This window comes from Telmatherina bonti (assembly GCF_933228915.1).
Source record: "Telmatherina bonti genome assembly, chromosome: 5".
Taxonomy (NCBI): Eukaryota; Metazoa; Chordata; class Actinopteri; order Atheriniformes; family Telmatherinidae; genus Telmatherina; species Telmatherina bonti.
In genome coordinates, this window is record NC_136623.1 from 23,567,966 (window position 1) to 23,586,680 (window position 18,715).

Below are 18,715 nucleotides of genomic sequence, written 5' to 3' on the forward strand. Positions count from 1 at the left end.
ATATTAGGTCCACAAGAAATCAAATGGCACTGCCTCTGGTGGGTGTTAAGGTCACAAACACGCCGTTCAGTGCATCATCAGCACAGATGGATGGTCGCTGCAGCGGGGGTTGTTATTATAAGTATAGCCACACTGTGACAAAGACACACAGGTGTCACCATCGCGGATGAACCCATAGGTTGCAAAGGCACATTTACACACAAGCACGGGTTCAGGCGCTTGAACTGAATGGTACCTCACAGGTGGCAGGGCAGGCTGTGCCGCAGGACTCATAATGGCTATTCAGTTTGCAGGAAATGGCTGATAGGAGAGAAGGAGAATAATCAACATTACAAAGTAAAACTGCTCACATAAGCCTCTGAATTTGCTGACACGACACACAGCACAGATGTTATAATTGGCACAGCTGCTGGGCTGTAAGTTGCAGCACAGAAAGAAAGTTTTCAGATACCCCTCCACCTCTCCATATAATATTCTAATTCGCCTTGAAAACATACAAAATTCGAAACAATAGTATAATATTTTATACGTTTTCAGATAACTGTGGCTCAGTGGGTAGAGAGATTGTATGTCAATCAAAGGGTCAGATGTTTGATTCCTTGCTTCTGGACTCCATGTGTCAGTGTGTTGTTAGCATGACACTGAACCCTACATTGGCCTAATACTCTGTATGAGTATGTGAATGATAGATAGAAAAGCAGCGGATGTGGCAAAAAACTTGCTGTATAAATTAAAATGCTCTTAATCATATAGTCCAATTTTCAGCTTTGGAGCCTTGTATTTATTTTAGGCATCTGTAATGAATTAAAATTTAGTCACAATTGACTTCTTTGCCGCATTGATCTGTTTACAGCAGACAGAGCTGTTATTCCACTTTCTATCAAGATTACAGCTATTTAGCAGAAGGCAGCAGCATGTGCCTCAAAGATTAAGCAGATGGCCTTCTGAGTGTGATTACCAGAGCACAGGTCAAATATGTTGACTGATGTGGTGACTGCAGGCACAGGTAGAAAGGATTTTGCAGTGAGCGTAAAGACTTATGCAGGAAGTGTGATTTACTAGTGCTGTTTAGCAGATCGACACGGGCAAACGTCTCTACAACCTGATCCATAATAAGCTTTCTGCTCAGAAACTTTTCAGCTACAGACACAAATAATTAGACTTACCCATGCTGTTGACATTTATTTTATTGGGAGTGGTAGTAGTGACAGAATGAAAAAAGATGTGATTCGCTTGGATATTTTGTTCATTTCCTCAACAATAAACAAGTCACTTTGATGAATCACAAGGCCAATGTGTGGCGCGCCATGCAGAGGTCTTTCTCTGCCATTTTCATGCAGAGAAATCTTAAGCATCTGTTATTTCAGCAAAGCTAAGCTGGCACTACTTTTTGGATCTTCTAAAATACCCAGATAGAGTTGTCGACAATAACATTACCTTTAGCCACTCGAAAGACAGAATCTTTCACTCAATCTTGAATCGGTTAATGTTCCAAATCTAAATATATTTTTTAACCTAATAAGACTCATTTTCCATGTTTCTGTGAAGTTCATTTGGACACAATAGCATAAAAGATTAATGATGGTGGAAAGTGATAATATACACACCTTTATGTAAGAGCTTATGAATTTAAGACTCATCTGGCACATCTGCTTTTCCACTGCTCTCTTAACTGGGGTCAGTTTAGCAGCAGTGGCTCCTGCGCCCTGGGACTCCTTTCCCTGAACTACAGATCAGTGGATTCAAGGATATCATTTAAAAAGCAGCAAAACATAAAACCTGCTTTTTTTTCTAAACCTTTGTAATAATGTTTTTTCTCCCCACATCTGTTTAATTTTGAAGCACTTTGTGATTTTTTTTTTTTTTTTTAAATGCCATGTAAATAAAGGTTCACTTAATTATAAACTATGGATTGTGATCGTTAAGAGTTAAAAGTTACCTCTCACCCAATGAGTGCTGGGCTAGGCTCCAGCTCCCCCACGAACTCTAATTGGAACGAGTGGTTGAGAAATTGACTGAGTGAGGCCGTTAAATGTATATGAAGTAATGTGCTTGAAGTAATGTGCACTGATCAGCCTAACAATACAATCTGTTCAACCTTTTTACTGAACTATAAACACATCCCCAATAAAAAGTGTGGAAATGTTCCTCCAAGTAGGAAACCAGGAGTTTGATGAGTTAGACACTGGCCACAAAAACTTTAACTGGAATACACCTGCAAAAGAATAATGTCTGTGGTGAGTTTCCTGCAATAATTGCAAAATGTGCAAAAATATAGTAGTAGAGAAAAAAAAAAATTGCAGTAGCAATGAATCTGAATAAACATTCAATCTTTTGTGACAAGCCAAATTAAAATGAGATATTCCATGCTTCTATGACAAAAAGTGTTATTACTCATGCTTGACGAGCAGTATAATCATGCTTGAACCCTGAGGGAAGCAGGCAGAATTTAAGCACATAATGGACAATTCAATAAAATGTTATGCACCTCAGCTTAAGTGAAATGATTAGATACATGGCAAAAAGCCACATCTTTGCACCATGGACAAAAATGCAAATGATTTGTTCATTAAATAAGGTGAGATTCTAAATTTCATATCGTAAGGCCAGTGTTGCAATAGACTTGATTGAAGTTTGCACATGAATAACTGTCACCCAATCCAGCAAAACCAGCTATGCCTCCCTTTACCTGCATGCCCCAGGTATAGTTAAGGGTGTAGCTCTCCCCCTTAGCACACAAGGCATACTTCCAGCTCGTAGAGGGAGCTGTTATATCACTTGGGGCATCCCTCAGCTCATGCCCCAGTTGACAGAGAGTAGTGAGTCACTGTGTGCATTACTCAACTGTTCACCAAGCAAACAAACAACCAAGGATAACACAAAGGCAAAGGATTTTGTAATTAATCATTTGCCACAGGTACAGGTGAGGCATGTGTAGGTTTGGCCAAGAAATTAATGAGTCATGTTACTGGAAGTGCATGCAACAACTCAACCACTTGTTTAGCACAGCTGGGGCACCAACTGTGTTTATAACTGGGCCTGCAGTGTGGTTAGGAGTTCATTTCTTATGATATTTATACTTAAGTGAATCAAGTAGTCAAAGTGTTAACATCTTTTGAGCCACAATGTACAATGAATTAGATTTTTTCCCCACTGCAGTAAGGAAATAAGGAAAATAAAGAAGTAAATTAAGATGTATATTAATTTGTGTTGGTTTAATGTCACTCAAACAAAATTCAGAGTTTTCTTTAAAATCAGAATCATATTTTTATATAGAAGGAAGGAGTTTGTTCAGTCAAATTAGACCTAGTGTTAGTGACAACAACGTCTTTGTTCACAAAAGGGTTGCATGACAGGAGACTGGACAGGAAGCTACGCAGGAAAAACCATCAGAGCTCCACTAATCTGGAAAATTGAGTTATCTATGTGTGAAAGCTCAAGATTAAAGATACATTAATCAGCTTGTGTCTTGTAGCTGCCACGATCAGCTACATTACAGCCACTGACAGGTGTGGTGAAGAACACAGCTCATCTTGTTATAATGTTCTGCTGAGAAAAGCTACATCCTGCAATGCAAAAGGATATTACTTTGACCTGGGCCATCAAAGTAATGTTTTCTGCAGATCAGTAACACTTCCTCCATATGGCAACAAGACTCGCCTGCAGTTGTGCTCTCCACACAAAGGACAGCAGAGGTCCCTGCAAAAAATAAAAAGAATAATAATGAGAAGAAAAACTGCTTCAAACATCCTCTGATGTCACTTATGGGGGGCAAGTTCAATCCTTATTGACCTGAACCTACATACTATAGATGCCCAAAGCAACTTGTTCTAGCTCCCATGATGTTTACACCACAAGCCCAAAGAGGATAAAATCAATGGCTGGCAAACCGGCTTTTCAGAAACTTGGAATCAAATATAACCGTATACTCTCATATTAATGCAAATTAATTTCCATTTGACAGACCAATACTGCAGCATTCTTTGGTCATCTATGTCAGCATGTTTGGTCAAGCTTAACTACACTTAAACCTAACAAAACAGACAATAGCAGGTCTCACGGCAGTCAGTGCTAATCAGGGTGAAATGTGTCATGGATTTCCTGTTATCAATGCAAATGCATCCACACAGTTTGGTTCTAATAACAGCTGTTGTGCAAAAACAACAATTTTAGTCCGTATAGATGTGTTGTGCATGTGATAGGAGCACAGGTGTTCTTCAGTGTTAGCGAGGAAAAATAAAAACAACAATGAGTCAGTGAGACAGCTTGATTAGATGTTGCATCATTTTTACTTAATAAGCTGAAATATTTAAAAAATAGTTCCTTCTTCTGTTTGTTCCCCATTGCTCACATTTCTTTACACACATAGCAACATAGCTCAGCAAAATCTGACATGCCATAACCTGATTGGCAAAACTGAGGTCATGAACTCAATTATTAGTGCTCTTCCATAGAAACTACCTCCCTGACAAAGAACCATATCTTGTGAGATATTTCAATTTCAATTTCAATTTATTTTTATTTAAAAGGGACAATGCCAGTTAATGAACGTCATGTACAGTTTGCAGACGAAAAACAAGCCAGATTATAGCCTTAGGCTTATTTCCATCTGTGGTCCCCTAACAGATGTTCCCTAATTGACAAAATAAAACATTGTAAAAGCATATTATTCCATTATTAAACAACCATTATTATAAAAGTCATTACATTCATTACATTAGTTAATATACCCAACAGACGTGCCTGAGTACAACCATAACAAAGTGCAGTCAATATAAATAACATTCAAAATAGCAGTGTTTCAGGGTGAATTACAAAATGCATGTGTCGTGAGTTTCTGCCGGCCGAGAAAGCGTTCAGCTTATTTTCTATTTTATACAAACGGGTTATAATAGTAATAATCTAAGTATACAGGTGAATAAGTTACAATAATTATCTGTTCCATACTAGTGGACTAAAATAGTAATAGTCGAAGAATATAGTAAGTGAGTTTATAATCACCAGTATTCTCTATGTAATAGAAGCTATGTTACTAATAATTACAGCTGGGGATATTTATTTATGTATTGCCCTGACTATTGTGTTTTAAAAGCTATACTAATAATTACTACAAACAATTAATTACAAACAATTACAAAAGTTGTTGCTATGGGTCCTAGCCTATAATTGATTAGATATGTTTATTGTAGTTCAACTAGTAATTTTAAAAATGTGTACATGACTAGTTAGATAAACTCATGTATTCATTGATGCAGCCATAGTTTCATGATCAAAGTCGGTTCACAAATATCAAATAGCATATCATATTAATTTTAGGAGAATTGATTTGTGGATTAGCGTTAAAGTTCCCTCATTGGCTCAGGAACATAACAAAGAAGATCCTTGGCATTTCAACAGTGAGGACCTGAGAGCTGAATGCAATAATACTAAAGTCAACACAGATGGAAAATGTAGAAACAGCCCATTAAAATATGTCAAATAAAGCAAGCAGTGTTTACAGTGTAAACTAAAAGCAATATAGATGCTCTTTGCAAACCCACTATAATCATGTTATATTGAGTTTATCAGTCATATAATTTAAAGTAACAACCAAATTTTTAACCTTTAAACTGTGACACTGTTCACAGCTAATCTGAGGACTAAATCTAGAGTTTCTTATCAGTGTAATGAGAGGTGGCTCTGACACCTGCACCGTAGTTTGCATTTCCACTAAAACTGGATCCCATTCAACCCTGAGATGACACCACTAGTCGTACTGCAATGCCAATCCATTAGCAAAATGGGAGAAGGCCAAGATGGGGTCTCTCGAATACGTGCTAAGTGACACACTCCACAGAACGACATGCAGGTTCCAATGAATTTCATCAATCTATATTAGTAAGGTGTCAGTCATCGATGCAAACAAGTTGATACGTTAAGTTCTTTATAAATTTAGATGAGTTCATATCACTAGCTAAACATGACTTTTACCATCTTTATCTCAAGTTCATGATGCCTAAGTGCACAGCTGTAGATAACAGAGACAGAAAACTGTTCAAATATACTCTAAAATATACTTATTTCTTTTGTAATGGAATAGAACAGGGGTGTCCAGCTTCGGTCCTCGATGGCCACAATCCTGCAGGTTTTCCCTTTATCCCCGTTCCAACACACCTGACTCAAAGTAATCACTCATTGTGCAGAACTACAGTCGCTGTTGGATCCATTGAATGGAAGCCAGGCGTGTTGGAACAGGGATACATCAAAAGCCTGCAGGACAGCAGCCCTCGAGGACAAACTTTGGACATCGCTGGAAGAGAGACATATGAACCTGGGCAGGTAGTTTAACTTAGAGTGCATTTACAATTTTCCTAGGCATCAGTTTCCTCCATTAAACTTGTGATCAAGTCATCCAGTAGAGATATTTCTTTATTTTTTTTTAGTTTTCAAAGAGCAGAGAGTGCAGCTGAACTAAAAGAGATGTTACGTTTTTTATGGTTTTGTAGTATGGTGGTTAGGATCACTACCTCACCAAAAGGAGGTTCATAGATGTTTTCATGGGTTACTTGCCAACCACATAGTAAAAATACTCCTTAGGGGGTATCAAAAAGTTTTGTTGCATTTTTCACATACTGCTAGAGAGTTTAAGAGGTTGATGTTGCTCAGACATGAACTCAACAAGGTTGGTCTGCTAGGACTAATTTATCACCCAAATTTTAATTTTAAGTCACTGGAAAAAATATTGGTAAAGTAATATATCATCCAAAGAGTATAAGGATGCTGTGAGTCATGATATCTTAAGTAAACTTGTTGAGTTAAACCATCTTAATTTGATTTTATTAATCTATTATGTAAAGCACTTTGAATTGCTTTGTACATGAATGCTACACAAATAAACTTGCCTTGCCTAAATGATAAAAGATGATGATCCTGACGGAGGCACATTTTCCCACCAAGCAGCCATTGCTGACTCCCAGATCAGAACTGAGACGATGGATTCAGTTCAGCAAATCTGTACAGACAGGCAGCTTCGTGGGAGTTTAACTATGAGCCAGAAAAGCAGGAACTGCTCTTGGGGTGAACACTCTGTGGTACTCTTTAATGTACTGCAGCTTCAGGGCATTACCCCAGGGTGCCTTTAAAGAACCTTCTCCCTAAGGGGGAGATATCCACAGATGTCTTGTGGTCTGAACTGGAGATCTCCATCAGGCTTACAGCAGTCTGGTTAGGGATGTGCTAAGTACTGGGGAGGCTGTGGTCACAGCCAGCCAGAGTGCAGAAAAAGGTACGAGTCATGACAACTCATAGAGACATCACACATATGGAAAGATTGATCACTGGTCATTCCCACTAGCCTGGGCAGGTGAATTGTCTTTAGACTGCCAATCAGAGAGGAGGATTTGATGTATGAAGCTATTATTTTTTTGAGCCTTCAGTGACTTGTCCAAGCGTTTATAGCTTTTAGGTTTATGTGAAACATTTGCTGTAGAACATAAATGGCAAGCAGCGTCAGAACCCTCCTACTAGGATTCACATCAGACAAATCTTCAGGAAAAAACAAACAAAACAAAACTGAGTTTAGATTTTAATTTAAAACAAAACCTTTGAATATACTCCAACATTTCAACAATGGAAAATGTGTATATGAGTATATAATGAAAACAGATGAACAACCCTGACAATAGCATAAGAAACTATTTTTGCTGCATGTTTACTTCCTGAGAGCACTGTGCAGGTTTCATAATACACACAGCAGGCTCAGTAGTAGGACTGATAAGAAGGCTGGTGTCATATTTCAACAAGCTCAGCAGCCAATGAAGAACAGTTTCAGGATCTTTACTGAGAACACCTGTATTAATGTGCACACACGCTGGCAGTTTCCATGACAGAGAGGATCTTGGAGTGGGAGCAACAACATACCAGCAGCGTACAAAATTCCTCTGAACAACAGCTCATTTGAATGTAAGTACATTTCAGTCAGTACCCTACATAAGCACATGCTTCAAAATATTGCACTGCTTATTTAAGCAGTGAGTTTTAATGCAAAAATAAATTTAAAAAAATGCAGAAATTAGATGAACAACTTCAAATAATAATGTAAACGAAGGCAAACTGAATGCTGGTGCAGTGCAGATTACAGTACTATTTCTTTAACAGAGTGCAATATGGTATCTTATGTTACACCACTGAGGGATACCACAGGTCATTTACTCTTTTGTGTATGCGTGTGTGTGTGTGTGTGTGTGTGTGTAGACAGCAGAACAAGAGAAGCAACTTGGAGTGGAGAACGAACTAACATGCTGATGAACTAGTCTTGCTATCCTGGTATTTGTGCAAAAGTGACCTTTGATTTCAATTAAAATCCTGCAACTGCACATAAATGCTTGTAAACCTACTCCTTACGTAGCATGGCTGGAGCAGCAGGGCAAACTTTAACGCTTTGGATGGCAAATTGCAAGGATGGAGCAACTATGTTGTTTCTGTTTTTCCAAAGTTAATTAACAACAACCAGGCTTGTGTTAAAAAAGCAACACAGGCAGTGAAGGCCTATATTCACTCCTGTGCTTGGGAAGGCACAAATGAACCTGGTAACCTGATATTAATGGCATTATATTTTCATTGGTCAGATGCAGCAATTATCACAAATTGACATTACTTTTATTGCAACACAGGGTTTGATTAAGTTCAAACAAACAGATCTTATTTGCTACTGCAGACAGGAATATAACCATTGGTTTCAGGAAATAGTCTTGAGAGCTAATGTAAACGGAAAGGTGAGGCATTTTCCTCTTCAGCAAAAACTAGACTAAATGACTTGGCTGTAAAGTCCCCTCGTAGGTGAAAATAAAGTTGCTCTCTGATTGTGGGCTATTCGGCAGCAACAGCAGAGAGCTTTTCCTGTTAACGACTGCACTGCCTTGGTCTGTCCAACTGACAGCCATGCTGAAGCAGTGAGTCAGTGCGTGACTTCTCAGGGTAGAAATGAAGTGAGAGGCACAAGACTATGATGATATATGAAAATCTATATATCCACCAAGTACTCTGTATAGACAAGACCTGCCTTTTAGGGTAAGTAATTGGAATCTGGAATGTTTGTATCAGTCTTGATATAACAAAACCCACATTCAAGAAATAGACATTTTTGTGGTTAATAATATGCATGATCTTTTAGTCCGCATCTCTTTTTTTTTGGTTATTTACCTTTTTTTTTAGCATTGTTGTTTCTGTTTCACCATATAGAATTCCATTTGACTGGTTTATTTAGTCTGATTTTAGGTATGAGTCATAGACTATAAATTTGGCTTTAAACAGCAACGCTACAGTTAGTAAGTTGGTGTCAACAACTTCATTCCTCCATCTGGAATATGCAGCTGACTTTCTAAAAGAAAGACATGCTTTAAAAAAAAAGGGCTTGCTATGCACAAGCAGCCTATTCTCACTTCCTGTTTGTGTGTAATTTTCATGTCATTCACTGAGCTGATGAGGGACTTTCTTTGTTTTACTAAAGCAGGACAGAGCAAACCAATAACTTCTTGTGTCGGGGATGGGAGAGATCGAACAGCGGGAAAAAAAAAGTGCGTGTGTGTGTTTTGTTTTATAGGAGTAATTCACCTGCTTAAACCCTCAGTTTGGCTTGGACAGGTCTGGTGATAGTGTTGTTAACATAACAAAGAACAACAGCTTTGTCTGCATCTGATAAAAGGTAAATCTGAGCTGTACGTGTCCTGGTTCCTGTATGTCTTTAATCGGATGATTGTTCGTTGTTGGTGCTCAGTGGAACTCAAAAATACTGCTGCTGTGATAACTGTTTTAATCACTTTGCGTGTCTGCACGGTTTTTATTTTGACACACATTCAGAAGGAGCTGGGAACTACAGGATATGTGTTTCCGAGACGTCAGTGCGTCATTTTAAGACCCACTGTCACATCCTCTTAGCTGATGATTGCACCGGCCCCATGCTTTAAAAACTCTGCTTCAAACCATTTATATTGGACACAGCTTCTTACATTGCTGTACTCACTGTTGATCTGTTATGGACTGCTTACTGGTATGCACAACACTGACTGGGGTGAGTTTGATTTGTTATTTTAAGTCATTCTATTAGCTTTCTTGTAACTCTGCTTGTAGCCCAAATGGGACAGCAGAGTCTATATAAATAAGGTTTGCATTAACCTCACTTAAATAAACAGAACTGCAGAGTTGGCAGTGTGGAATTTCAACAAGATCTTTCTGTGTACACAAAAGGTGTACACTTTAAAAAAGAAAAAAAAAGAATGAACTTATATGACAAAATACCTCGTCACTGCACTCTTTTTGTTTCTTATTATTATGCTTTTTTTTAATACCTTTTAATTTCTCAACCACAGAAATTCTCATATTTTCAGCTGCTAGCGGCTGTCCCTGCTGATAGTCCTGTCAGTGGTGTGCTGTGTTTGAGCAGAGAATTGTTATCTGAACAAGCTGATAAGGAGAGCCTGTGGGATGACGTTGTAAACCACTGTGTTTGCTTAGTTAAAGACTAGATTTAATTGGTTGGAATGAGTGGAAATCTTTAGAAGAAATTTAACCCTAGTAATCAGGATTTAGGGGTTCTTGGGTCTGCTAACAGTACCAGACAGGTGTGATGCTGTGTGTTAATCTTGTCACTGGGAAACTGCATGGCTGCACTGGAGGAAGTGGAACAGAAACCAGATTCAGCGTTACCCCTACCCCTCTGGCAACAGTACTGTATATTTCTGTATTGCAGAGCAGCACTATACTTCCACGATTTGTTGATTTCTTCATTTACTGTTTATGATCTCATAGCCAGAAGGCAGCTGGAAAGTCTGCTTTATGAGCATGCAGCAGGTTATTATATGTTGCAAATTGGGTTTTGGTAAGAAAGACCAAATTCAAATGTACAAGAATATATTACCCAATTTGAAAAATAATACAGGCGTCAGGAGCCATTTGGATACAGAGGCAGTGGACTGGGTTGATAAATATTTGCAAATTGGATCAGCTTATTATTTCACCCAAAGCAATGTTGAAAAGCAAATTGGATACAGAAGGAGCTTTTATGTGCAGCTTCTTAGGTTGGATGCGTTTGGAGATTTACTGGAGCTATTCAAGAGGCCAGATCAGCCCCCACACTACAATCCGCTTCCAATCAGCCTCGGTTGTGTGATTAACATCTTTCTCCCAATATAATCAACCAAAATAGTTCTTGATGCCATTTTAGCATGAAGATAATCCTGTAGACTGGTTTGACCGTGTCCATACAGCCCAGAGTGGTGGACATATGTCTGAACATTTATAGATGAATTTACAGTATTTAGTATAAATCAAGATTTCTGAAATTAGATTTTGCATAAACATTTAATAATCTTTACTGAAAGAGGGAAGTGCAGAGTGACTTGTAGTACTGAAGGCCATAGTCAACTTCCTCAAACTGTATTAAGAATATGAAAGTGGTAAATTTGTGACTTTTTTATGGGGTGCAAGGAGCGTGTCTGGAGCGTTGCTGCTGTCCTTCAGAGTCCTGTATGATAATCTGCACCCTCGCAATGCAAGTCGCTACAGTTGTTTCCTCATAGTCATTAACGGCAGAGGAAACAGGGACACAATGTTCATGGCTAACAATGAGAAGGTGCTTGCATGTGGCACAGAGGTCAATGTGAGAGTCCCCTCTTTGTTTTTGGTCAAACATGACACGAGTGAGTATTGGTTCCTGATCCCAAGCCAATCTCAGTGGCTTGGCCTGAACAAGGAGGCTTCATCCGGGAACTCCTGTGGAAAGGTCATTCTCATGATTCCTCATTTAAAAATATCAACATCCACATTGTGTTGAAACCAGCTGGTTCTTTGTTTAGCGTGCTAAGAACATCTGCGTTTCACATCTATTTGCTATAATAAGGAAGGGAGGTAGACTTTAGTTTTAGGCCTCATGCCATGCGGAAGTCGTCATATTTTGCCTTAAGAATTACAAAACAACAGAAACAAGAAACAAAGAAACAACAGCAACACATCTCTTTATGGGTCTCCCTGATGAAATGGAATATGCAGATATGGTTCCAGTGAAATTGAAGTTACTGTTCTCTTTTCCAAAAAAAAGAAGAGATCAAATCTTATTTTGACTGAGGAGGATATAACAGAACCAGATATATTTGATGCCATTTTATTTGGCAAGCAGGAGTCTTTCTGGAAAATTTTACTTGCTTAACTGGCACAACACGTGGGCTTTCCCCAGGGGAGAGGAAAATGTTGAGTAGACACTTGTTGCTAGCTGAGTGTGACAGAATGTCTTGAACTGGTTTTTTGCTGAGCATTATGGGAAATTTATCATTCTGCCCTTGCCATCGCCCATCTCAGATTACAATCTACTGTAGCATGCCTGATCATAAGCTAGTTAAAATAATACAAGGACTGGTTGGCTCAGAACTGGTATCTTTCCACTGACTAGCAGAGCGTGATCCTAAAACTCAAAGCACCAGCCAAGCCCCAATAATAGAAAGACTTTCTGATTTTTGTCACAGCCAAAACATCAAGATTTCTCTCACATCAATGACTGAATATTAATAGTAGATATTTTTAACTTGGGTGTCTTTTTCCTCTGCAGCATTTGAAGATGATGCGATTGCTGTTCCTGTGTCTGCTGCTACTACTGCCAGCTGCAGCCGGTACGTTCTCATCTAACGCTGTCAGGTGATAAACATCTAATCAGGGTCTATGCATCCCTGCATCAAGCTGTTTCCTCAACTACCTATGTGCACTGCCTGAATGTGGAAAGATTAATTTATGCACTTGCATTATTATTCCACACCAACCCCAAAAAGGTTTTGTCGAAAAAGTAGATGTGCTTCCAAACAACACAAGAGTAAGATGAAACAAAAAAAAAAAAAAAAGTACACAATGAAATAAGCAATAGTGGGGTTGTGCTTTTTTTGGTACAGAAAATAGGAAGTACAGAGCCTTTACCAAAAAAGCTGGCAGCTTCTCGGTAAAAGCATGAGTCAGAAAAAAGTACACAGGCGAGCAGTTAAAACATGTCCATGTATGAAACCTCTGTATGTAATTTTCTGTTAAAGTACTGTGTTCATGTAGTCAAACTGTATATTTATTGTAAATGTATTCAGACAATTCTATTCTCTTTGTTTTTGCAACAGATTTGAAAGAAATCGAAGGGTCAGCTGAAGATGGTATGTAAAGCATATGCTTGGAAACATTGAAGAAAAACAGCAGCTTTGAATTAAACCTGTCACTCACTTGTGCTCAGTTTTTTCTTTTCTTTTTTTTTTCCCTCAAAAAAACTCACCACACAAATACTAACAGGTTGTTGCCTCACATCAATTTAGGGATTAAAATGTCGGACACATAAGTACACTTGCATTTTTGTTAAGCTTTTACTTCAAGGGAAACAACAAGAGTACTTTACACTTTGCTTTTGGAAGAATGCAGATCCCTATACATATACCAGGTGCCTAACTAGGTGTGTAGTTTTAGACCTGTTTCCATTCCCACAGATTAAAACACTTCATGGAACCATTTTTATTTCTTTCTCCGCACTTGACCCCGCTTTAGTATTCAAGAGCACCCAAGGAGATCATTTTCACTTAAATATTTTTTATTTTCTCATTTAACATCAGTGAACATTTGTACACTGTACATTTCAAATGTACAGTGTACATTTTCATGAAGTTCTGCATATTAATTTGTGATGAGGTACGTAGTATGGACGCAGTTGAAAAACCACCTGGAGTTTTGTTAATGCCCTCAGTTTAGCTCTTTCATGCATTTTTTTATAAAGTCAAAAATTGATTCTTACTTAAGCTTTTCACTTTCAAACCCTTTCCCCTACACAGACTTTGTAAAATCTCTAATCAATAGTGTTGCTTAAAGATTAAAACTGCTGTATATCTTGACTGCCGCACCGTAGAAGAACTTCTATGTGGTTTGAAACTGCTAACATTGAGAATCTATCATTTTTTCCATGTCTTCACAAAATCCTGATTTCTTTTCATTTGACAGACCCAGATGATGAGGATTACATCCCAAAAAAATGTAAGTTTCTTACGTCCTATCAGCAGACTGGGGACTTGAATTGTGCAGTTTCTTCTGTGTCAGAGGAGCAAACACAGCAATGACAGCTGCCCAGAGGAGACTATGTGAAGGTTATGGCCCCTAATTACTGTCAGCAAGTCAGCATTGTATACAGGGTGTTCCAGTCCAGTGAGATATGTGAAAAGCTGTGGACCCTGTTGGCTTTTAGACACCCCCCCCCACCTCGCACTATTAAGCTCTGAATGGAATCAGTTAGCGCTCTGGAGGGGCCCTGTGGATTCTACTGAAAGGCCAATGAACATGTTGACATCTCTGCCATCCTGCCAGTCATCTAATCTACATTGGCATTCTCATTCTCTCTCCACGCATCTCTGTCACTCCTCATCTTCATGTTGATTGACATTTGATAGAATTACAGATCTGATCAGATCAGGGCTACGGCGTGCCGGCTGGTGGAGAAGGAGCATCTCTACAAAGGGCCACAATTCTCATAAAAGTCTCAACACTCTTGCTCTGTTTGTAAAACTTAACCTGGCATAGTCTAGCAAAGATTGTTACGGCGAAGCTAAAATGTCTGAAAATGTTGTAGAAATTTGCACAACAACATAATTTTCTTGTCATCATCTCATCTTTTCAGTTATCCCTCGCCTAAACGAAGAGAAAGCTACAGGTGTGGATGAAACCTCAGGTGAGATTATATTTCGCAATACTATGGTTTAATCAAGTATTTTATGTTATTTTGCTTTTAACATGAGTCATAGGTGAGGTAACTGTTTCCACTGAATGTTCTGACCTACAGCCAACCTATGAATATCTTGTCTTTTAGATCAAGTTACTCTGATTGTTATTGTTGTGGCTGCAACGGTGTTGGCTCTTTCAGTCATAGCAATAGTTGGTAAGTGCTCTGTTTTGTTGAAACGCAGCATAGTGAAATGTGAACTTTACATTTCTACAGCTGACAAATGTACTGCATTCCAGTGCTTACCGGGCACCACTGTGGTGCTTGTGTGCCTTGTGAAGCTGTTAACACCTAAGCAAATATGAACTTTTCTCTCGTACAACCATGACCTTATTCCAATTTTTTTTTCTCTCCTCCTTGCAGCTGTAATGTTAGTGAAACGGCAAATGCAGAATCGGCAGCAAGGGTAAGGTCAAATTACATCTACTTTATCACAACATTTTGTTTTTCTATGTACGTCACCATTCCACTGAACAAGAAGAACATACATTGTCCCTCTAAGGCTTATTTGTGAGTGTCTCTTTAAGAAATATAAATTCACTTCACACTGAGTCAGCTTCTTAGTGACAGAACCAGTCTGGTTGGTAACAGCCTCTCCAGTGCCTCTGTTTTTTAATCTGCCCTGCTTCATCAAAATTGTCAACATTAATGCCAGTGAAAAACAGACACAAGTAAAAACACAACCATCATCCACCCATTTGAGCCTGCCTGGACTTGCACAACAATTAGCTTGTGTCCTCCACAACTAACAGCTAAAACTCTCCAGCTATTGATTGAACAATGGCTTTAAGACTTTGCCGCTGTATGACCAAAAAGGCAGGAGCCAGCTTGTTTAAAAGCTTACATCATAAAGTGTGTTACTGAGTACACAGCTGTACTGTACTTGAAACTACAACAACCAAATAAACATGATTCTGGCTTCTTGACAACAGTCAACCAGCAGTCAGACAGCAGAACAGTCTAAACCAGTTTTACAGACTGTCACTCTTGGCATTCGGCCTCCCCCTCTCCACTTAACTGCAATTTGCAATCGTAAGGATTTTTTGCAGAGTAAATGGTTTCTTTTGTCCTAAAGGTGAAGTATAATAACATGACTTGGGTCAGAGAGGTTTCGGAGTTCAAATTGGTCCTCAGAGACCCCCTGGAAAAGGGAGAACAGTCATTACAGAGCAGACACCCAAGTCTGCAAGGGTTAAATTCCTCTGCAGGATTACTGGCTGCCTTGCGGGGCTGCAGTCAGCTCTAGCAGTGTTTGGCGCTGAATGATCGCTCCGTTGAAAAGAGGCTTAATCACACAGCAACCTCTGGCTTGTTGGATCAACAGTTCCCTGCCAGGTTTATAAGTCCCACCTGGGGATGAGCTGTGTTTTGAGGTGATGCAGTCACAGTGTACCTGTCAAAGCTCTGCAGAATCAGGCAGACATGCAGTTTCCTGGGTTCTGCCACACAGGGATGTTGCTTGTATTTTCTTTTTCTTACAACAACTGAGGAAGAACCTATAAATAATGAAGTTCTGTCTCACCTCATCTTCCCCATCCTGTTACCTGTCCTCTTTCTCCTCAGGATTTACTCAGTGCCGACAGAGCAGGACCAGAAAGGGACCATCTAGATCCCAGCAGAGCAGCGTCCGTATAACACAAAGCCGAGAGAGGAGTGATGCATGAAACTATGTTTTCTCCTACTCTGACTCAGGACAGTTTAAACTTCTTTGCACAGCAACAAACCTCCTTTGCTTCTCACCGCTCAGCTCATTGCTCACTGCTCACTCTGACACAATCTCATATCCACATGAAACATATGCAGTATGTTTTTCTTTTTGCCGTTGTGCACTTTTGTCTTTGTCCCAGCCATTTGTACTTTATATACACACAATTTAGCCTGGGACATTTGGAGCACATTCAAACCTTCTAATTGGATTCTATTTGAGGACTCCAAATCAAAGACGGTAAAAATGGCTTGAAGCTGCTTTTGTTAAAATGGATAATTTAGCACAGTTAGAACTCATCCTCTCTCCCCTCCTTCCCCCACTCCTCCTTTTTAACACCCTCAAAAAGAAATGATTCCCACCAGCTATGCAGTGAAACTGTATTTGCGTTTGATTTGGTGCACGTGGAACAGACCTGTCTGTGAAATAGTCATTGAGTGAGACAAACTATGCTAATCCACTTTAAGCCAGCTCAGCACTCACTTTATTCTACTATTCACTCGTCTGACATCCTCTGTTCCTGGCCCATTATGGATGATGTGAGGAAGTACAAAAAGAGAGAGAAAAAAAAACAACACTGTTTCCCATCATACCAACCTATGTAAAATAGAAGCAAGTGGAAATGGCCAATGAGCACAACCTCATCCTCATCCTCATGCACATGCGGTGCTGCATATGAATCGACCACTATGAATGATGATGTTTTCGTACCCCCCCTTTTTTTTCATTTTGAAAGGCTCTTGTTTTAGTTTAGCGTGTTGTAAATGGCTCTACAGATGCTGTGGAAAGTTAGATTAATGCTTCTTGCACCAGCAGAAAAAAAAGCTTGGTGTTGGAGAGAGGGGAAATAAAAAGTCAAATTAATTGGAGTTGTTGGGAAAGTGGCAGCTCGATTCATAGGGAGTTTATGAAGTGCTTGATGCAATGTTCTACATACATTTTCAATCAACAACCTTATTTAAAGGCTGTATATGTGTTGAAGATAACCGTTTAAGTGGAAAAGGACAGAAGCACTTTGACAGCTTTTGCCAGAAGGGAGCAAAACACCTGATTTGCCAATGTAAGATCTCATTTTGCGCATCCATTAAATCCTGCCACTTGTCTTGGCGATGGGGTACAGAAACTTGGCTGCAACCCAGCAACACCTAAAAGAAAAACAGAAAGAACGAAAGAAAGAAAGAAAGAAAGAAAGAAAGAAAGAAAGCAAGCAAGCGAGAAAGGGCAGTCACCCATGCATCGGGTTGCACATCTGAGTGCAACTGAAAGTGCCATCTTCATATTTATGCCGTTCAATAGCTTTGGAGACATATCAGCAGATTCTGATATGTGCAATCGTTTTACTGTTCATACCTAAGCACCAGACAAACAGTACGTGTTATTTATGAGATTTAAGCCCTGCCCAAAAAGCCTCTAAGCCTTTACCATGTAGTAGCATTTCAAGGGGAGGACTACTCGACAATAATAACATTACAAAATATTTCAGTCTTCTCTCTTATTTTGTTGGTGTCAGCTACACCACCTGAACCCAAAAACATAAAAAAAGCTAAACAAACACTTATTGCTATTATTGACCACTTTTAATCTTTTGTCTTTGATAACAACATGTATATTCAGATAGCAGCCAAAGTAGTTTTCTTTTTTTTTTTTTTTTTTTTTTTTTTTTTTTTTTTTGTTACTACAATGTTATAAAGTTGTTGTAACATTATAAGTAGACTTGATCAGTTAAATCAACTCCTTTGGCTTTATATATATATATATATATATATATATATATATATATATATATATATATATATATATATATATATATATATATATATAAAAATAAATATATATATATATATATATATATATATACTGCTTTACATTGTGACTTTGTAGTAATATGTCAGTGTAGTGAAAATGCTCACTTCAAATGTATTTTCTGGAAAGTAAAAAGTAAACATAATTTAAATAAACTCAAGGAGACAGTTGGATTCACCTTATTTCGTACACATGACCATACTTTACTCTGTTACTCTTGGAAAGCCTTTCTCTTGTCACACTACTTATGTCCTGATAACGCAACACACGTAGCTGTTGAGTGTTTTCTTCTACTGCACTACCAGTAAAAGGTTTGGACACAATTTCCAACATGTGTCAGTCTCGTGGCTGGTAGTGTCTTTGGAACTCTGACATTTTGTGTTTGTCTGTTATGACTAAGAAAATTGTGGACCAGTTTTTATAAATATGATATGTTGTATGTTTTCACT

At 38.7% G+C, this 18,715-nt stretch overlaps 1 protein-coding gene across 3 annotated transcripts; it reads left to right on the plus strand.

Annotated features, from left to right (window-relative positions):
• Positions 1-7,852: 7,852 nt before the first annotated feature.
• LOC306755596 (uncharacterized protein) lies at positions 7,853-18,189 on the plus strand. 3 transcript variants are annotated; one of them, XM_079240036.1, is made up of 8 exons: positions 7,853-7,941; positions 12,578-12,638; positions 13,125-13,157; positions 13,987-14,019; positions 14,657-14,707; positions 14,846-14,914; positions 15,122-15,164; positions 16,322-18,189. In XM_079240036.1, exons 2-8 carry the CDS (start codon positions 12,587-12,589, stop codon positions 16,365-16,367), a joined length of 327 nt encoding a protein of 108 aa, XP_079096162.1. In that variant the 5' UTR covers positions 7,853-7,941; positions 12,578-12,586; the 3' UTR covers positions 16,368-18,189. The 3 variants fall into 3 exon arrangements, with proteins under 3 accessions (XP_079096162.1, XP_079096163.1, XP_079096161.1); XM_079240037.1 differs by lacking the exon at positions 7,853-7,941 and adding an exon at positions 8,913-9,048; XM_079240035.1 differs by lacking the exon at positions 7,853-7,941 and adding an exon at positions 9,914-10,048.
• The last annotated feature ends 526 nt before the right edge of the window (positions 18,190-18,715 follow it).